The following is a 22,291-nucleotide window of genomic DNA, read 5'->3' on the forward strand; positions in this document are numbered from 1 at the left end:
AAAGTCGGAGAATACAAAGCAAGAGATTTAAGACCGTTCGTCTTTACAAAATCTCCCCAGATCGTCCAGATTCCTAGGTCCACACTTGTGCATTCTTCTCTTTGACTCACCCCACTATTTTTTCTATGGAGTTTAGATCAGGGGACTGAGATGGCAATGGCCGAAACTTGATTTTGTGTTCAGTAAACCATATTTGTTTTGATCTGGACGATTGTTTTGGTTCATTGACCTGATGAATGATTCAATCATGACCAACTTTTAGTGTTTTGTCAGAGATCGACAGATTTCCTTTGAAAATGTTCAGGTTTTTCTTGTTGTTCAGGATACCATGCACCTTAATTAGATTCCCAAGAAGTCCAGCAGCCATGGGGTCAGACCTGGTTTTGTTGGTTAAAGTTTTTTTTTTTTTTTGCAGAATCTTGTAGACTAGGTGTACCTCTTTAAGATTTAGGGGGGTGCCCAGTGATATATCCCTTGGGCAATTTTGTATATTAACCCTTTCTTGTTAAATGTGTTGAATACAAGGTGAGACACTACAGGTGAATAGGGTAAAAAAAATAAATAGCAGATATCACTATGAAACTTCCCCAGTTGATTACTTACATTAATATGGAAAAAAAGTGTATTACAAGTTATCTGTAATTTAATATTTAAATATGCAAATTAGGATATACCTCTAATTTCAAGAGGATTACTCATATTAAATGCAAATCAACTCAAAGAAAATGTAGTAAAATACATTGTTCTGTGTGATAGTTTTTCAGACTGTACTTCATGCATTCAAATTTGGACAATTTAACTCTTTACTATGTCAATTAATGAATTTCTATATTTTGGATAATGCCAGTCAAGGAGCCATGGGGTCAGACCTGGTTTTGTCGGTCATATAGGGATTGTCAAAGTTTTGTTTTTTTCCCCCCGTCATCTACTTCCTGAATTTTTGGTCAACGATACCCGGGACACATGAAATTTGGTGGATATGTAGCCCCACTAGACTTTTACAGAAAAATGTCGTCCCCGGGGGCCACTAAATAACTACCTGAACCGTGGCACTGAGGATGAAGAATCTTTTATGGTATGTTGGTCTCAAGGGCCCACATCAATCTGGCCCATAATCACTCATTTGTGATTTGCACCCCCCCGGTAAAAAATGAAAATGCAATATTATTCTGCTTTAATCGCCCCTATCTTCAGTTAAGATGTTCATAACTGCACCAAATTTTATGTGTATGATTGACCTGGCATTCTCTGGGGGTATGTCAAGTTTAGTAGAATTTCATCCATGGGGGGGTCTAAAAAAAAATAGGTTATGTGTACATTTAGTGACTGTACACTCATTGGCCTGTAATGCGGGCAATGGGGGTAGAAGATCATTTTCACGTGCAGCATGCATATGCAACTTGGAATGAGCTATAGTATTTCAAAAGTAACAAATATTAAACGGTTTCTCAGTGAATGTGACCTTTAAGTTATTCCCATACAATTACACTAGATGGTGCCAAACCCCACTAAGAACTGGTTAGTTGCTGTTGGTTGTTGCAATGGTGCTGCCCAACTGAACCCTCTGCTATGGATTCTTGCTAATTGGATTTTTCCTTTGTTCAATAACTGTATTTTTGAACCATCATTGTGGACAGTTGTAGTTTTTCCCACGCAACAAACAGACAAACAAACAAATGTCAGGTTAACAAAATGCAATTAATATTAATTAGTATGTAGATAAATAAATGAAGATGTGCATATTGTTTTTAATTATTACTCTAAATGCACTATGACAACATTTACAGCTAACAGTTCCAAACACAAATGAGATGACATAAGAGGGAGTCCTGCCAAGAATATTAAATGTAAATATATTATATTGTATTGTATATATATTGTATATAGTATATGAAATATGGAGGGTTTTGAGGCAGAGAAGGTCAAAAAATATTTTGTACTAATCTTAATTACAAATTTAACCTGGTAATATTGTTCTATATCAAATGTTCCCTCTTTAATTGTTCCGGAACAGAATCGTATATTAGAATTAAAAACCTACACCTTTAGGCCCTGTGCCCACCAATCGTGATTTTTGATTTTTTCTAAATGCATGATTGAAATTGATCCGCAGACAGCTCACACACATCTGGTCATGCCACTGTAGAGTGAATGCATGCGGAAATAAACTGTACCTGTTTATCCTGTTGTTTTAGTTTCATTTACAAAAAAATAATTTACATTTATAGTTAACAATCTTTAGTCACTGCTGGAGTAGTTTCACATTTTGGTTTAACCAAAATTACAATCAGAGCATCAAGCATCAAGATGTCAGACTCAGAAATATGTAAGCTATACAGGTGCATCTAAAAAATATACAGTATATTTATAGTGGAAATGTCTATTACCCTGCCAAGACTAATTTAAAGACCGATATCCAGAAATTCCAGAGTTAAAGGCTCAGGAAACCATTGCTGCTATTTTGACTAATTAGCTATTTAGAGCTCTATTTTATTTCAGTATTATACATTCTTTATTCTAATATTTTGAGATACTGGATTTTTGATTTCCATGAGCTGTACTGCAATCTGCAAAACACTGCAAAACTGTAATCATCAAAATTAGAATAATCAAGATTAAAACAAAAACAGGGCTTAAAATATTTCACTTTATGTGTAATTAATCTAGATTACATGAAAGTTTCACTTTTTAAAATAAATTACATGGAAAAGTGACATTTTCCATGATAGTCAATATCATGTCATATATTTACAGGTGCATCTTATAATATTTTTTATTATAAGATGCACCTGTAAATATATATGGTATACTAATTTATCACCAACTAAACACTAAACAATAGAAAACCAACTGTTTTTGATAGTTTGATAATGATCACAATAATGACAATAAATATAAATATAAAAGCATGAAAGCAAAAACTTTTGGGGAAAATTTCACCGGGCCTACCTCACTCTCAGTGACTCCTCTTGACTCCATCTTTCACTGCAAAGACGCATTACACTACATTACACATACACTAATAACCTTGTATTATATCAGCATGATGAGAGGGTGTGTCGTAGACTGCAGGAAGGAACCTCCTCCAAGTTATGAGTTTTTTGGTTGGATTTTACTTTATACACACCTTAGTGGACATGTTCCCTCTTTAATTGTTCCGGAACAGAATCGTATATTAGAATTAAAAACCTACACCTTTAGGCCCTGTGCCCACCAATCGTGATTTTTGATTTTTTCTAAATGCATGATTGAAATTGATCCGCAGACAGCTCACACACATCTGGTCATGCCACTGTAGAGTGAATGCATGCGGAAATAAACTGTACCTGTTTATCCTGTTGTTTTAGTTTCATTTACAAAAAAATAATTTACATTTATAGTTAACAATCTTTAGTCACTGCTGGAGTAGTTTCACATTTTGGTTTAACCAAAATTACAATCAGAGCATCAAGCATCAAGATGTCAGACTCAGAAATATGTAAGCTATACAGGTGCATCTAAAAAATATACAGTATATTTATAGTGGAAATGTCTATTACCCTGCCAAGACTAATTTAAAGACCGATATCCAGAAATTCCAGAGTTAAAGGCTCAGGAAACCATTGCTGCTATTTTGACTAATTAGCTATTTAGAGCTCTATTTTATTTCAGTATTATACATTCTTTATTCTAATATTTTGAGATACTGGATTTTTGATTTCCATGAGCTGTACTGCAATCTGCAAAACACTGCAAAACTGTAATCATCAAAATTAGAATAATCAAGATTAAAACAAAAACAGGGCTTAAAATATTTCACTTTATGTGTAATTAATCTAGATTACATGAAAGTTTCACTTTTTAAAATAAATTACGTGGAAAAGTGACATTTTCCATGATAGTCAATATCATGTCATATATTTACAGGTGCATCTTATAATATTTTTTATTATAAGATGCACCTGTAAATATATATGGTATACTAATTTATCACCAACTAAACACTAAACAATAGAAAACCAACTGTTTTTGATAGTTTGATAATGATCACAATAATGACAATAAATATAAATATAAAAGCATGAAAGCAAAAACTTTTGGGGAAAATTTCACCGGGCCTACCTCACTCTCAGTGACTCCTCTTGACTCCTCAACATCACTCCATCTTTCACTGCAAAGACGCATTACACTACATTACACATACACTAATAACCTTGTATTATATCAGCATGATGAGAGGGTGTCGTAGACTGCAGGAAGGAACCTCCACCAAGTTATGAGTTTTTTGGTTGGATTTTACTTTATACACACCTTAGTGGACATGTATATGTGTCACGGTCAAGGTAACTTTATTGTCCCCGAGAGTGTTTATGCGTTGTAGCATTTGCATACACACACAGTCTCATCAATCCAACTATGATTTGGGGGCAGCTGTGGCCTACTGGTTAGCACTTCGGACTAGGTTGCCGGTTCGAACCCCGACCAGTAGGAAGCGGCTGAAGTGCCCTTGAGCAAGGCACCTAACCCCTCACTGCTACCCGAGCGCCGTTGTAGCAGGCAGCTCACTGGGTCGGGATTAGTGTGTGCTTCACCTCAATGTGTGTACACTGTGTGCTGTGTGTGTTTTACAAATTCACAGATTGGGATAAATGCAGAGACCAAATTTCCCTCACAGGATCAAAAGAGTATACATACTTATAATTATACGTAATGATTTGTGGGAATGTGACACCTGCCCCTCCCCTGCAGTGAGAGGGTAGTCCAACTGCAACTCTGACTCACCCTCATTCAAACTAGGCAGACAAGGAAGTCCAATGTGTTTTCTTTTTTGCATTGTAAATGATCACAGCTTATTGATGTGGGTAGGGTTGGGTTGGGTTGGGTAGAGTGGGGGTTCTTTTGAAGTTCCTGGATCTTTGTCTAAATGGTTTCCTTTCTTGAGAGATGAAATCACAACCATAATAAACATAGTAGGCTATTAGATGTCACATAAAAGGCCCTAGCCAGGATTTTTCAAATAGCCAAGTCGACTCTACTGTCGTTTTGACTGTCAGAAGTCACTGCAACTATGTGTCTCGTTGGTTATTTTTACTTAGTAAATGAAATGAAACTTTAAGAAAGAAATACCAAGGACATGACCTCGGTGTCGGTAAATATGGCCATACTCTTGAGATAAACAGATGCATCTAAAAAAATAGAATATTGTGGAAAAGTGTGTTGGTTCAAGTTATAAAATAAGTTATAAACTAAACAAATGTGGTTCTATGTCACTGTTGGCAAAATGATCATGATATCTTTTATATTCCAGCCCTCTCCATGGTTTAATATTGCATAGGTATATATTATTTATTTTGGACCATGCATTTATGGATAGGCTATTGAACTTTATGTGAGATGCGTGAGACACTGCATTGCATTAATTAGTTTAGGACACATCCAACTACATGTCGCATGACTGATGATAATTGTCTTATTGTGGCTTAGGAAACGAAACGAAACTTGTAAAAAGGAATACCAACGACCTCTATGGTAGATACATGTCACATGTTTTAAAGGAATACCAACAACCTCTATGGTAGATACATGTCACATGTTTTAAAGGAATACCAACAACCTCTATGGTAGATACATGTCACATGTTTTAAAGGAATACCAACAACCTCTATGGTAGATACATGTCACATGTTTTAAAGGAATACCAACGACCTCTATGGTAGATACATGTCACATGTTTTAAAGGAATACCAACGACCTCTATGGTAGATACATGTCACATGTTTTAAAGGAATACCAACGACCTCTATGGTAGATACATGTCACATGTTTTAAAGGAATACCAACAACCTCTATGGTAGATACATGTCACATGTTTTAAAGGAATACCAACAACCTCTATGGTAGATACATGTCACATGTTTTAAAGGAAGTCAACATGTGTGGTTTTGGAGGAATGAAAGCTGGGTGAATTCATTATTGCATTTACATATTTCCATAACCCCAGGCTGCATTGCATACTTTAGATATTTGAAGAGCTCCTCCTGTTCACCTCATTTGGGGGCCTAACAGCAAAGCTACAAAGGCGGCACCTTTGGTGTTTCTACCTTTTCTTCTATGAATTATTACTGGGGGGCCTAGCAGCATATAGCTGCAAAGGCATCCTACGGGTTTCTACCTCTTTCTTCTAAGAATTTAACAAAGCAAGGCTGCGAAGACACCCTAAGTGTTTCTATTCGCTACTTCTGCCATTACTTATTATGACCGAAGCGGTCATATAGGGATTGTCAAAGTTTTTTAATTAAACTGCTTATAGGCTATGCCGAAATAGTTTCAACATTTTGAATATCAGTGTCGGGTGAATTAGGAAATGTTCTCAAAGTAGCCTTATGGCTGAAAGCTGCTTGGGATCCCCCCTGTCAAGCAATATAACCATACAAACCTGCTCACTCATTGTTTAAAAAAAAAGTAATTTCGGCTTTGTCGGAACTGGCCATTGTAGGCTACGTAAAAATAAACTTCCAAAACTAACGAAAAATATTTATCTTCTTTCAGTTAATGCAAAAGTTTCCAAAAAGTTAAAAACGGATGACATGATGCGCATCACTGACATAATATGCAAATAATACAGCCTAGATATTCCAATATATTCGAATACATGTGTTTATTTTAGAGGGGATATTCAAACGTCATTTTTGCAATTTTGACAGCAATTTTGACAGCCCTAGTCCACTGTAGGCTACGCCAATCATCTATTAACACCTTCCACCTAACCCCAGTGAGTGGGGGTCGCTATAATGCGTATGAAATAGCACCATTGAGTAGCCTATGCAAAATAGCCTTAAAATCGTTCCGGCACCACTCTCGACAGGCTATGGACAACAGGCTGGTTAAAACGATAGCAAAGTATAGTTATGTTGCATACTTTTTGTGCACTTTCAGTCACCTACACTACGCCTAAATTACGCATGATCCGTCGTTTGACTCCTGAACAGTTTACGTAACTCAGAAGGTTAATTGCGTTAACCCAAACTAAAAGGAAAAACACTTTCCTTTGTTTTTATAAACAGAAATGATATTTCGTGTTGACATCACGCCGTGAAAAAAACGAGATATAGCCTATCCATCCAGAAGCGCGCATTAGCCGACAGAAAGTGGAGGCAGTGGTTCTCAAACTTTGCCATATCCTACACTGGTGTAAAAGGCGTGTATGGTATCATATTTTTTGTAAAGGTCTGCCAGGGATATTCTTAGGCCTATGAATGGTGTGCCTTCTCACAAAAGCATAGTCACTGGGCTCAGCTAGATGTAGCTTTCTCCTTCACCAACCTGTGAGCCTATGAGGCGGTCACGTCGTCGGTGGCACTCTCAGTGGGGTGTACTACGAATCTCGATTAGTGGGTTAGCGAGGTATGTTGCGCTCAAAGCCAGGCTATGCTGTGACACCAAAGTGAATCTGTTTTAGTTTCGCTATATCACCATGGCATCTTATGCGGTCAACCAAACCTGGTCGGGAGGAGGTTATGTGCTAAGTTATAGCTCAAATTGTGTAATCTACCGCACACTGACCAATCAATTGTCTTAAAAACGAAGTTATCACTCGTGTAGGATTCTGTCATATATCTTACAGGTGGAGCTCCGCCTCTACTAACATTTTGGATCTCGAATGCGCTTTAATAGTGCTGTGCGTGCAAAATATCCCACTATGGACGTGCATACCATACAACAACTGATGACAATTGATTTATTTGATGTTATAGGTTAGACACAAAAAATGACCGCAGTGTAGATTAAGCAATCGCTCATGAATGCGGAAGTAATTGTTTTTAAATAGAGGCGGTCTTGTGCGTCTCCACGTTACACGATTGGCCAAAGTCATCCCAACACCGAGAACGCGAACAGATCTGAGCTGAAAGCCTAGTTTGACAAATATATCACATAACTGCAATCGTAGTATCACTTAACGTATACCCCTGAGTCAAGGCTTTGTCAAGCCTCGATATGTCTACATAGCCTAGATATGTCTAACGTGCTTCGTAGTATACCCCACTGGTCCTTCTCATCTGCTGATACAGCAACATAGCATTGCTCCTCATTGCCTTACTCCTTTCCTTTTCAGAATGTTCTTTCTATCCATAATCATAAGTCTTTCTTCAGTGAATTAGCAAGATACCATCAGAAGCCAACAATCATAAAACACCTGTGCGCGCACCTGTTCCCTTGAATTTTCCCTGGGGATCAATAAAGTATCTATCTATCTATCTATCTATCTATCTATCTATCTATCTCCCCTGCGCATGAAGCTGTCTGCGTGATGTAGGCTAGATTTTGTGAGTTCTTTCTATCTGCTTTACTTTTGTGAGTTGCGACCACCTAGGCTATGTTATAGAGACGTTCTATGAGGTACCAGTGTTTAGCTGTGTCACAAAACAATAAGCTTTGTCAGACTACTTTTAAAATGATATTCAGGGCTATATACATTTTAAACATTCGGGGCTGAAGACCCGACAAAGCCTTGCGTTAATTCTTCAGGTGGGAAGTGTCAGGAATTTTCATACGAGAGACACATACGAGAGACACATACGAGGACGTAACAGGAAGGCATTTGGCTGAGCAACGGAAGTTAATATGCTCTATATTTTGTCCAAATGATGTCTGTCTGTCATCGTTGCACTCGGAGAAAACCGGAATGTTTCATTTGTCCTGCGTTTCTTCTACGGCTGCAAACGGGATTCACTCGCAGTTAACCAAATATTTCTTTATTAGGGCAGGCATATTTCTGACTATTAAATTATTTCTAAACCAGTCTGCTAAAGTCTGAAGTGAAGTCTGTGTAGGGTTTTCCAGGCTCCATTTCTTTTTACGAGACACCCTGCCCACAAGAGACATCTGCCGGTTGTTTGGGTTGTTGCAGCGTTGTTGCAGCGTCACTGGAAAAATACAAATTAAAGTCGCGTGATCCCGTGCGCGGACCGCAAGGGAAGCTGGCCAAATCAAAGCAATGCCCACTGTATGTATCTATCTATCTATATTGTGAAGTCACGCTACACATGTTATGTTTTTTCTCCAACAGAGAAGATATTGTTGAATAAAGACCATGTGCAAGCAATATTTCTGTCAAAAGAAAGGAAAATGAAACATGCCTTGATCAAGCAAGGAATGCATCAGGTAAGTCCATGTTCACATTTATGTTTCACAAATGTCCAGGGTCATCACTTGAGGCTTGAATTATTGTGTGCTTGCTAAAATGTGTTAGCTCTAACAATTACACACTGTGACTGAGAGATCTCTGGGTTTGCTTTGTAGAAGAAGTCCTGCTTTGAAATGGCCATAAATGCTAATGGTGTATCCCCTAAAGCTAAATACACAGACGTTGTGACTGACATATTCCTGTGTACTGGGGGGATTGATCCCCAGACTGATGATGCTGCTTGTAAAGGTTTGCAAAATATTTAATCGCATTATGTTTTTTTTCCTAAATGAAGCACAAAACATTTGTGAAGCAGGTTCAGACAATATTGATTATTGTGATGCGTCCTTGCAATCTTCTCCCATTTCAATAGAGGAACAAAATCATGGCGTGGTGTTGAAATAGCAATTTCACTGGATCTAAACAAATTAATCTAACCATTAGTGCAACTCAAACAAAAAGGAGACTGCACATTTTCCATGGTTGCACTAAGACTTTGGAAAACTCTCCCAATGAACCTTAGAAATATATCAACCCTAAATGCTTAGAAATATATCAACCCTAAAAATCTAGGCTTAAAGGTTTTTCCATCTGGCATTTGGCAACTACTGATCCTAAAGTTGGGTTTTGGAGGATAGTATTATTGTTGCACAAAGAGTACAAAGCTTTATTCACAACGCCAGACCAGGTTACTAACACACAAGCATCCTAGGTGAGCACGAGAGCAACAAATCTGTCGTAAACAAAGTCTTACCATTATTTATAGGACTAAATTGGGTATTCTTAATGGATTACATAACATGAACGTAAAAAAGAACTATCATGATAAAGAAAGTTAATTATAAGAAGGCTGTTATTACTCAGACTCCCTAAGGCGGTTGACCTCATAGGTCAATTTACAAGAGAAACTCAAAATAACTCTTTGTAATGACCATCTTTGTAATGTCTACATTTCTTTAAAGGATAATTCCGGTATTTAGCACGGAGTCCCTTTTCTGGTTTGTTTTTGATGAACTAGAGTGGTGGACACTGAAATTTTGACGATGGGTCCTGTCTCCACTTTCTGGCTCGTTTTGAATAGCCTTAGACTGTTTCAGAGTGGCTGGCTATGGGCGTGCACAAACATGCCCTTAAAACAACCCTTAATGTTCATTTTCAAAACTGTGCAACTCACCGAGTGGTTAGCGGTGTTTGTTGTTTATTAAAAACAAATATATCGGCGCAATGTATGATTTCAATCTGTGTTATTTGCTATTGTGGAACTATTTTTTCAGATACCTCACAACCACATATAAACTTCCGCTCAATATTTGAGTTTGAAGCATAGACAGTAAAAGAAGGTCTCGCGGAAAGACTACAACCAAATATAAACAGACCTCCTTTCCGTTTCCGGTAGCACAGTAACATCAAGGAGTAATGAGTCTTCCAAAAGAAATCAATGGGATTTTACAAAAGGGCAAATAAAACACGACTATGCTATTTGTTTTGGAACATCAACGAACGAACGTTCACTCCTACTTACTGAGAAATCAGTAAAATACAGTATGTCGAAAGTTCTTGAAAAACATTCTTTGAATGTTTTATTTATGTACAGGAGAGTCTGGTGGTGCTTTGTTTCTTGAAAGGAACAGCCGCTCAATTCAGGTAAGAAAAAAAATTGTTCATGATTTCCAGTTCCAGAAAAACTGGGTCAGCAACTCATAGACATGTGAATGTGAGTATCTCTCTCTCTCTCTCTGTCTGTGTGTGTGTGTGTGGAGGGGAAATCATTTAGAGGATTTGGCCTCCTTTACCCTGCTATTAACTCATTCATTTCTTCCTGAAGGTTGGAGTTATCAGTTGGGGTGTGCAGGACATTTGCACAGGGGGCTCAGAAAAATCCAGTGCAACACACAGAGACTATCACATCAGCCTCTTTAAAGTACAAGTACGGCAGTTCTTGAAGGACAACGTGAAGGATGGAGTAACATTTCTAAACTGAAACTATGACCTCATATTTTCCAAAACAATTTCTGTCTACAGTGTCAATTTAACTTTTAATTGATTTGATATAAAGGAAATGTATGCTTTTAGTGTATTTAAAACACATTCAATATTGTGCTAACCTGAAAACATTGTGCAAAAAAACTATAAAGATTACATTTTGAATTTGACTGTTTGCATCCATCATGAACCATGTAATTTACAGGAGTAAGCCATACACTTTTCAATTCTTCTATAAAAATAAATGAATGAATGAATGAATTAAAATATATTTTATATAATGTACATACATAGTTGGCTTCACTGTGATTGGTCTTTAGGCATCTTCCAGGTGTATTGCTACTGTAGATAAATGCACCAATGTTAACCAATCAGAAAGCATAATACATGAGAGCAGTAAATAAACGCTTTTCTAATTGGCCCGTGCTCTACAACCCTTTCCTTTCTACGGTAGGGAAGAGTCCACTTTGAAAAGCCTGGTATGTCCCCTAGTCTCGTCAACATGTCTTATTTCAAAGCCAACAATGGTTTTGTATACTGTATATCCATTTGGCTATTGATTGAATAATTGTTTGAAGTAGTATATAGTAATAGAAGTGGTAAATGAAGTAAGCCTACCGTATCCATAATTTAGTAAGTCCGTGTTTTTAATTTACAACATTGTTTGGCCAAAGTTGTTGTTTTATATACACATACATACTTAGATCATTCTTACAAATCCCTAAGAAACAAGGCTGTATACCATGGCCTGAATTGTGGCTTTGTGTATGCAGAGCACGTGGTGTGTGTATGCAGAGCACGTGGTGGCAGATCAGAGTTCAGATGAGTCTCGGGATTGCTCAGCTGATCAAACTTTGAAATTAATTACTAATGGGAATAGGAGTTACAGGAGGGGGGCTGGGTCGGGTAGTGGGGGGTTGGTCAAATACCCACTTAAAGCTGCAGTTGCCAAGATTTCTTTGATCATACTCACTGAAACAGACACTCCGACAGAACATCATCAGCCGGTTTTAGAAAAAAAAAAAAAACGCACCTCTACCTCCACGACTGTTATTTGTTTTGCAAAAATCCACAGCTCCCGGTTCTTCTGGTCCAATCAGAGCAGGGCTGTGTGAGATCTGACGGTCAATCACAGTCTGGTGTACACTGATGAGCACAAACTCGATGAGAGGGTGCTTGGTGGTAGTGAGGGAGGGGCATGAGAGTTGTAAACATTCAACATTTTGGCTAAGCTTATTCAATCTGTCAGACTTGCCAACTGCAGCTTTAAGAGTAAAACAAAATATGTCTCCATTTTTTCCATTCTTGAGTTTGAGTGACCCTAATCAAAGGTCAAATTTGGTGTTTTGTCCATAAACCTTTGTGGTATTGTAGCATAGGTAAAAAGTGTGCCACATACACAATATAACATTATAAAACAATTATTAGGGTGATGAGTGATCACTTTAGCAAGAAATTATGCCTAAAATGCTCAACATATCAATTCATGCTTATTAGTGCGCTTGAGTGTAGCCTGCTCAGCCAGCTACTCCAGATTACACCCATTTGAAAGGAATTTCAGAGCACAAAGTGCAGAGATCTCTGTGAAATCAGGTTTAACAGACTTTTGCATAGCATCAGCATCAGCTGAAGTCTGTAGGCCTTCCATATGTGAGGGTAAAGAAAAGAGAGGGTAAAAGGATCAGAAAGACAAACAGACAGGCGTGTGTGTGTGTGACAGAGAGAGAGAGAGAGAGAGAGACTAGTTGCCTGTTGATAGCTGGCAGTTATAGAATGCATAATATATAATAAGCTGGGGAGTGAGAGACTAGTAGTGCCAGTTGGTCATTGAAAACTGGCAGCAAGATATAGAATAAAATGTAGAATATAGAATAACTGATCCTCTAGCCTACTACATTTGAGCAAGCACACTTTCATAGTTAATGGGGGCACAGGTTATATGCTGAGGTGTTTCTTTGTGTTAGTCATAGGTGATGACACTGCTCTACAGCAACACAAGAAACAGATGTTGGGCTATGTATCCAGTGTCAAAAGGTAGATATGTGTGGACGGGTTAATGATCCACTAGAGACATATATGCCAAATTTCTGTTTTTTGTCCATGAGAGAGGAGAGTACGGAGATGGTGATTACCACAGATCAGCCAGCAATAGCATTATAGTGCAGATGATTTGCAACAAAACAAAGCAGTTTGGCATAGGAACTGCAACAAACCCAGCTGTAACAGTGAGCCTCTGCTAAGCATGTGATTCTTCAGAATGGTAGACCATCTTATGGACCTGGACCAGCACCTGCAACTGTGTCAAGTCCTACTAGTGAGACTCGTTCAGCAGCAAATACTGCCAGCACAGATAAGTGGTTCTTCTGTCAGAAGCAGACAAAAGAGCATCTTCATGAGGCGTCTTTCAACGTGAAACGTGACCGTTCAACATGGTAAAAAGAGATATGACGAGGGTAAGGAATTTGAAAAGCAAGCACATAATGTTGGCATAGTTGCATCAGATATCGAGTTTGTCAGCCTATCATTGTACTTGCATTATGTATTTGTGGGTACCTACATATAAGCTTAGTTGTTACATTTTAATACTGAGTGCTTTTACAAAACTCTGCCAATTGGCCTACATTTTCATCAGAGGCAAAGAGCTGACCTGAGACCTGCTGGATGGGGTAAATCTGGTCATGATAGATTTGATATACAAGCCATTCTTAGCTCCAGTCAAGGCCTCACTGTCTTCAGTGTACATGTTTTTTTGCTCTTGGGTGCTCCTTGTTGGTGCCCCCCCAATCCCAATCCTCCCCCACCTTTCTTATGCAGCCCTTGCCACTTAATCTACTAAACCCCTATTCTACTGCACCCCCCCCCCCCCCCCCATAAATGCACAAATAGGCTGACACCAGACATAATTTCACTGCATTTCTTACTTCCAGTAACTATATGCATGTGACAATAAACTTCCTTGTATCCTTGTAACAGCTGTGCTGCTACAACCTTGTTACTCTTTGATACAGTGGAATAAACCTATTAAGTGTACCAGTTAATTACTTACATGTACATATGACATGTATGTTGTCTTCAATGTCTTGGAACAGGTCTACTAATTCACTACATCAACTGTGTTGGTACACACTTATTGCTCTTTGATACAGTGGCATAAGTACTAAGTACTTGGGCAATTCCATGGAAAATTACGTTTTTTCTAACATCCATAACACCAATAAAATGTGATGGTATGGTATGATGTGAATGATTACATGAAATGAAGTTAGCTAAGTAACATGGTTAGCATAGTTAACATGCTAGCATGTTAGCATGATAGTTAGCATAGTTAGCATAACTGCTAAAAATGATTAGCTAAGTTAGCTAAGTAATATGGTTAGCTAAGTAACATGGTTAACATAGTTAGCATGCTAGTTAGCATAGTTAGCATAACTGTTAAAAATGATTAGCTAAGTTAACTAAGTAACATGGTTAGCATAGTTAGCATGCTAGTTGTCATAGTTAGCATAACTGCTAAAAATGATTAGCTAGGTTAGCTAAGTAACATGGTTAGCATAGTTAGCATTTTAGCATTGTTAGCATGCTATTTTTGCATTTTCATGCACTGTATTTCCTTCAGGAAATGCTTTTCTAGTTATTATTCTTCTTCCGACCAAATTTGACGTTTAATGACACTAAAACCACTGAACCGTTTGACGTCATTGAAACACTCCTACAAAGGTCTTGTAACGGACAATTGTACAATGTCATTTTTACATTTGTAAACTTTATACTTTTTGAGATATTTACGATAAAAGAGCAATAAATTCCCATTGACTTAACATTGACCTCCATGGCGGCAACTTTAAGCATTATGACGTGACCTGCAGCTGAAAACAATTAACAGCTGAACGCGAGCTACCGCTGGAGCTGTGAATCTTCTGAACGTCTTCGCCTGCTGTGCCGTGGTCACTTTATTTGCTCGTAAACCTTCAGAGGCACATTTCTCTAATTAGAGACAAGGTAAGTGTTCCGGTTTTTTGGTATTTGAGTCATTTATGTCGTCAAACATTATGTAACGTTAGCGTTATATGTATGAAATGATGGGTCACAAATAACTAAACTAACGTTAGGTAACGTTAGTGAAATAGTTGACGTTAGCACCTTGCTACGTTGATATGTATTATGTAAAGAAACCCACTGTTAATCAACGTTAATATGTCGTCAACTTTATAGTGACCGATTAGCTGTAGGTTTCGATAGCGAACGACAATCAAACGTAATGCACTAATTAGTGCATTAGTTCATAGGCCTACTAACCAGCAGCGTTTTAACTACAACGTTAACGTAAACCAGAGAAGTAACGTTAGGCATATAGATACTAGGCTCTGGTTCTATCAGGTCACTTTCGGCAGAATCAAGCACCTAGAATAGCTTATGAATGCAGACTGCATGTTGCTTGATTGTAGCCTAGGCTACTGTGTGAAGGGACCTGATGAAACCCATCATGGGTTTCATTCATGGCATGAATAACGTTAGCTACTTGTTGATGGTCATAACGTTATAGCTTCTACCTTTCACATTTTAGTTAAAGCTAGCAAATATGCTCCTTGTTTTTATTTTAACAAATGTTTAACGTTGTACACCGCTTGTTTGTGTATCAAATAGGCCAGGCTACGTTTTCATTCTACGCTCCTGATTCTTACGTAGCCTAAGTAAACACTATCACGGTATGCTATAGTTTGTCTATTGATGGGTTTCATCAGGTCCCTTTCCACAGGTGTATACAATCAAGCACCTAGATTATAAATGCATTGGTGCTTTATTAATACTCCTGTGGAAAGGGACCTTATGAAAGCCATGAATAGGCTACTGTTAGGAAATGGACCATACGACTAAAGTCTTGTTAAAACACACTAAGTTGAGCTATAATGTTTGTGTTGTCAACATAGGCTACAATGTTTACTTGGCCTACTCATTTCTGCATTGTTCTGGTCTATAAATTAAAGTGTAGCCTGGCCCGAGAATCAAGCTTTCCAGTTGTAGTACATAATCTGTAGGAAAAAATGTGGCTGACAGACCTAGCAAGCTGTTCAAGTTATAGCAGTTGGTTATCAAGATACTTAGTATCAGAATGATCCGTCCTTACTCATATGATTATCAACAGTAACAACAAACCCATTGCCTGCAAAGTTTCCTAAGCTGTTAACGTTTTATATGTAAAAAAATGTGATTAGCTATCAACTATCCTTAAACTGAAAACAATAAAACACAGAATTCTGCTTTGTTTGCAATTTAATACTATAGGCTAGTATTTAAGCTTAACTACCAGTAGCTTGATGGTACAACAATTGGATTATACTCTACCTATTTTTATTGTCCTAGAATTGTTGAGAGAATTGTTTAAAGCTTAAACTGTTTACGATGTTGGTCGTTAGGTTAAAAGTGTGTCCACCTAATGTAATGTAACAACTTCACTTAAATAAATGAGTTGTATTGAACAGTTGTACAATTGCAGACATTCCTTGTATTGTTTTAGTATAATTATATACATAATATAATAATATATAACAACCAAGTAAGTGGTTTTCAAGAATACTGTAAGACTATGTAATCTGAATAATCATACTGTAAGTAATATAATGTTATACACAGCAGCTTTTTTGCATTTACATGCAATGTTAATTCCCTGGAATTGCATTTTCTAGTTATTATTCTTCCCACCAAATTTCTGCATCTAATTCAGCTTTAACCGTTTAACGTAGAAACTTCGTTCAAACTTTGTAACGTAGGTCTTGAAAAGGACACGTGGGGAACGTATTTTTCACTTTTGTAAACTTTATACTTTTTGAGATATTAATAAAAAACAAGCTTATTTTTCCCCATAGACTTTGCATTAGACTATGACATCACAATGGACTAATTAACTTGATTTGCACCTGTATCAACTTCCAGCTGCTCACTACTAGGACCCATCAAAGGGCCAGTTAAACTGATTGCACCTGTATCAACTGCTTTCTGCTTAACTAGGCCAACTCTCTGTGTCTCTCCATTACACTATCTAAATTTAACTTTTAAACTATATACTCTGTCTCAGGCTTTAAGCATACAATCTGGCTCTCTTAAGACTACAGATTCTGTTCCTATTTCCTCTGCCCACAACTGTTTCAAAATAAATGTCCTCACTACAATAATTCACTATTAAATATTTTAACTATTTAAACTACTCAACTATTTAACTGTTTAGACATTTGAACTGTCAGTTGTTATCAACTATGACTCCTGCCAACTGTTTCCAAATAAAAGTTTGTTTTGCATTTTATGTTAATATACAGTATGTTTATATTTTCATGCACTGGTAATTTCCTCGAAATTACATTTTCTAGTTTATCCTGGTGCCACGCACCTTGCATGTAGCTGTTTGCTTATTTCCTCTGTGTACAAAGTTATTGTAACTGAAAGTAACGATAAAAGGCACAACTCCAGGAGGACTTCTTGTCGCCATGGTCAATGCATTTTTTTTAATATATCTGTGTGTGCGCACATAGCGCATGCGTTACACGTTGCACCTTATGGCAAAGGGGCAATGCCGCTCGTTATACTGTACGTTTCCCAAAGTATATGTAGCAATAAAATAAAATAGAAACACATGAATACATTTAGATAAAAAAAGCAATAATTGCATGAAATACAGCTTGTTCAGGATTCTCAAAGCTCGAGTCCGAGTCAAGTCTGAAGTCTTTTGAGTGGAGTCGCATGTCTGAAGTCACTGTTTTTGCGACCTAAGTCCAAGTCCCCATCTTTTTCACTAGAAGAGCATTTATGCTTTATCAAGAATCAAAAAGATTAGCGTGGCACCGCTCTAGATGTGTCATTAAATTAATTGTGCTATTTCGCGAGGTATAGAGATCTTTCGGTTTCACACACAAAGTGCACTTAACTGTTCTTCATATCCTAGTTGTCTCTGACAAATTGAAAATAATGAGCGTATAGGCTTATGTCCATCGAGACAGTTGCAGCCAGCCACAGTCATCTTCAACCAGTAACAGGAGCTACGTTCTGCTATTTGCGCAGATTTTTTCTCCTCTGTTCTCGCAGTGTTGTTTGCGAATATGTATCAATACATAATACCACTTAATTTCAGGTTAAAATGCATTGTAATGCACGTTACTGAAGTTTGTACCGAGTAAAATATTACCCAATTTTTTTTTGTAATGCCTTACATTGCCGCGTTACAGCAAAAAGCAATATATTACAGTAATTACATTACTTTTGTAACTCGTTACTCCCAACACTGACCACTAAGAGGAATAGTAATGGGGAAAGTAAACAGCCTTGTCTAACTCCTGTTGTGATGTGAAATGCCTGTCAGCTGGTCTTCATGTATGATTCTACATTGCTCATTGCTCTTACAGTTACTCATTAACATGTACATATTGCCCCACCCCCTAACTCCTATACTTATGTTCATAGGTTTTCAGTCAGGATTAATCCTGACTCCAACAAGTGCACTGCCAAGGAGCAGATGAGCAAGACGACTGAGAGAGTGGTGAAGCAGAAGACGTCATACATGAACCCCCATGTAATCTCCTTCATCAGGGACCTCACTGAATTCTATTTGCTAACTATTTGCTAATTGACATGCAGGTGAGGTTCTGATAATAGCTTTAATAATAATAATATAATTAATAATATATGTATATATGGGTATACAATTAATCATAATTTGATGATAATAATAATAATATAATAGCATAAGTACCTTGACAGAACTCCGACATCACCATCTTAGACCCTCATCACATGTGGTGCAATACAAAGTAATTGTAATCCATGTAATTGTTAATGTTTTTTCTTATTTAATTTTCAGGACAACTGGGATTCTGGGTCTCCAAGGTCAGGGGACCATAGACCTTTATATCAAGTGGCAGGGGAATGATATTTGTAAGAAGTTTCTTTTCATTTATGTTTTAAATGTTCATGCACATGTTCATTATTGTTCAATGTTTTATTTTATTTCAATATTGCCATTGTGTTAATCATTGCTCTTTAAAACGTGCAAATAAGGTTGGTTATTTTTACCGTATTTTATCAATTCACATTATTGTTCCATCATGTTAACTTTGGATAGTCTAATGGCGTGTCGTCCATTATCCCTAACTTATGTTGTACCTGTTTTGTCATGTTCCTGTTCACCAAATGTCTTAAATAAATAACTGTTAACAATTTCTTGTTGTCCCAGACCCAGCTCTTTAGAGAGCATCTCCTCTCATAGCACCACTTACAACAAGTCTTGCTGATCCTAGCACTTATCAGCCATCTTGAACTGACACTCAACTGTTTAAAAACAGCACTCACTGACGCACTTATTCTTACTGTACTATACCGTTTTTAAATTGTCCTAAAACTTTAAAACTTAACTGTGACCATGTTGTTAGTCGCTTTGGTTAAAAATGCGCCAGCCAAATGTAATGTAATGTAATTGTAATATTTTAGAATATGGGTGATTCTATTAATGATAATTAATAGCTAAAAAAACACAGCTCAAAAAGTACAGTACCTTTACTGTAAAGTTAATTCACAGTAACTTACTGGCAACAATTGGCCAGTAAGTTACTGTGAATAGGTTTTACAGTAAAGGCACTGTACTTCCATTTACAGTAAATACATAAAATACTGTAAATAGAAGTACAGTACCTTTACTGTAAAACATATTCACAGTAACTTTTTGTTGCCAATTGTTGCCAGTAAGTTACTGTGAATTTTACGGTACATTTTTTACAGTGTATCAAAGGGGCGCTCACAGTTTGCTGTTGCATTTTATTTTTAACCAGTCGTTGTCTTGGGGCCCCTGGCCAGCTCGGGGCCCCAAGCAATTGCTTGGTTTGCTTGCCTTCTAGCGACGGGCCTGCATGCAGGGCAGGGCTGGTTCTAACCTAGGCTAGGCTACTATATTTGGGTGGGCTGGTAGAAATTTTGGGTGGGCAACATAGCAAAGCTGTCAAATTGGAACAAAACTAACATAAACACAAAACAAACACAAAACAATCAGTACTACCTAGCTTGAGTTGCTGCAGCCAACAGCTTTATAGGTTTGCAGTTTAACAATACTGCCAAATACTTTTGGTAAAACCAATAACCTACTTTTGGTGACTTGATTATAAAAGTGCAAAACAATGAATGCAGCACTGGTGCTGACTTGTAATTTTCCCAGAGCTGTTGTGATCAGAATATTGAGATTCAGGCAGATAAGTTTCTTGAGAACTTTAGTCATTCAATTCAAACACATGGAAGTCATCCAATTCAAACACATGGAACCGGTTATGTGGTTGCCCTGCAACAAGTTGCACCATGTGCAATGTGAACAATGTTGGCTCACATCCACAACCTCAAGTTTCTTGAGAACTTTAAAGTTCTCAAGAAACTTATCATTAATCATCTAATCGGAAGACATGGAACCGGTTATGGTTGCCCTGCAACAAGTTACCCCACGTGAAATTTGAATTAATAATTTGCCCAGACTTGTAATCATAATATTGAGATTCAGGAAGATGAAATTGCTCACATACACAATACTCTCCTTCATACCAACCTCAAGTTTCTTGAGAAAATAAACAAATAGACAAAAAAGCAGGTCAAATTATTTCAACAGCTACAAAAATAGATGGCCATAGATACAAGTCATTGTGGGGGAAATGTCTTGGATGAGTATATTTTGTATATTTTCATTTACAGTAATAGAATATAATAAAATTGATTATATTTTAATGTCCCCATGATGGAATTTGTTTTAGAACAAGGGAAGTTAGAGCAGCCATTTCCCTTTACTAGCGGCATAACCCCCAACCCAGTCTCTGGTGGGTATGATGCCTTAGCCAGTCTTCTGCAACCTGCGATAAATGGTGGTGCTCAGCCAGTAGTATTCCAAGCCTTTCTCAGCATTTGGCAGAAGACATCTGCAGCAGGAAGAGAGGTAGTGGGATGGAGCTGTGTAATACCAGCCCAAAAACCATCAGCTGGGCTAGCACACAGGTAGCCTGGTGGCATCATTCATTGTAAGACCATGGTGACAGTCAGAGAGAGGTCTAAATAGATCTTGTAAGATTTTGGTGGCCAAAGGTCAAGGTCACTGTGACCTTATGTTCATCCAATTGTAGTAAATTAACCTTTAAAAAAAATACCTGAAATAATTCAAAATGTGTAATCACCTGCATTGTTTAAAATGTTGTACTATACTGGCTTTTTGAGTTGACAGAGTTTCATCAAAACCATCAGCTTTGTTTTTCCAGACTTACTTGACCAGCATGGACACAAATGCAAACAACCTAGTATAGTATTAAACTTCTCCAGTCTCAGTCCAGGGAGATAAGGAAACTCCAGAATGCTTGCATTTTGTGATTTATTACATCTTTTCATGAGACCCCGGATTCTGAATACTTAGAAAAATGGTACCAATTAGGACAGGGGTCGGCAACCTTTTTTGCCTGGAGAGCCACTTTTACCAAATGTATTATTTTTTTTAATCTCTGAAGAGCCTGTTACAAGAAAAAGTTTGGATATTTAACATACAGTTACAGTTAACATACAGTTTCATTCAACAGAGGATTTTTAAATAGCCTACATTTTCTACTAGTTTTAATGTGCAAGTAACTTGAAATGTAAAGTGGAATGACAGAAGTATAGGCCTTAGGCTTCCCATGTAGGCTAAACACCACCCCCTATTTTTCCAGTGTCCCTTGTATGCAAAGTAACATAGTTAACAACACAACACTCAATTTTCGTTGACATGTCATTGGCGAAATTGAACATTAGGCCTACCAGAGATTTGGTGATGGCCTTGGAGTCTGGATGGCTTATAGACCCTTTCAAGAGAGTTCCATTATCAGCATCATAGTTGGCCCCACAAGACTTCCTTTTTAACATTCCATATGTTATCTTAAAGGCTGTGGTGCAGGTTAAACAACACTTTCAATTAATGGGTACATTAAGCACTCAAGATATGTATATAAAGTTAGATATGCCTCCAAAATGGTGTTAAAGTCCAGTTTTTGTAGTTTTTGGTTAGTAACGGTTATTTTTTATTTATTCGGCGATGACTTCATATGAGGTAGACGTGGTGGAAGCTATTTTTTACAGTCTATTGGTGGAAGCAGAGATAAGAAGGAATCC

At 37.5% G+C, this 22,291-nt stretch overlaps 2 protein-coding genes across 3 annotated transcripts in view; one reads left to right on the top strand and one right to left on the bottom strand.

The window, feature by feature from the left end:
- LOC121699644 (deoxycytidylate deaminase-like) overlaps window positions 1-4,120 on the bottom strand; it is a 29,393-nt gene extending 25,273 nt beyond the window's left edge. Inside the window, exon 1 of one of the 2 annotated variants that reach the window (XM_042081947.1) lies at window positions 4,102-4,120. Coding sequence is in view for 1 of the 2 variants with exons in the window: in XM_042081946.1 (XP_041937880.1) it covers window positions 2,950-2,979 (30 nt within the window). In the remaining variant the exon portion in view is untranslated. Of the gene's footprint in view, window positions 1-2,949; window positions 2,986-4,101 lie in introns of those variants that run through there. The other variant, XM_042081946.1, reaches the window with a different exon arrangement.
- Window positions 4,121-8,955: 4,835 nt separating this feature from the next.
- Window positions 8,956-11,431, top strand: LOC121699645 (complement factor B-like). Its single transcript, XM_042081949.1, has 4 exons — window positions 8,956-9,141; window positions 9,280-9,412; window positions 10,758-10,807; window positions 10,989-11,431. Exons 1-4 carry the CDS (start codon window positions 8,986-8,988, stop codon window positions 11,142-11,144), a joined length of 495 nt encoding a protein of 164 aa, XP_041937883.1. The 5' UTR covers window positions 8,956-8,985; the 3' UTR covers window positions 11,145-11,431.
- Window positions 11,432-22,291: the final 10,860 nt, after the last annotated feature.

Source organism: Alosa sapidissima, chromosome 24 (assembly GCF_018492685.1).
Source record: "Alosa sapidissima isolate fAloSap1 chromosome 24, fAloSap1.pri, whole genome shotgun sequence".
NCBI lineage: Eukaryota > Metazoa > Chordata > Actinopteri > Clupeiformes > Clupeidae > Alosa > Alosa sapidissima.

What these genes read in the sequence shown, in the direction of transcription:
- LOC121699645 (XM_042081949.1), top strand. Translation starts at nt 8,986, where the DNA reads ATGTATCTATCTATCTATATTGTGAAGTCACGCTACACATGTTATGTT. An exon ending in TGATGATGCTGCTTGTAAAG is followed by an intron (nt 9,413 to 10,757) that starts GTTTGCAAAATA and finishes ATTTATGTACAG; the next exon opens with GAGAGTCTGGTGGTGCTTTG. An exon ending in GGAACAGCCGCTCAATTCAG is followed by an intron (nt 10,808 to 10,988) that starts GTAAGAAAAAAA and finishes TTCTTCCTGAAG; the next exon opens with GTTGGAGTTATCAGTTGGGG.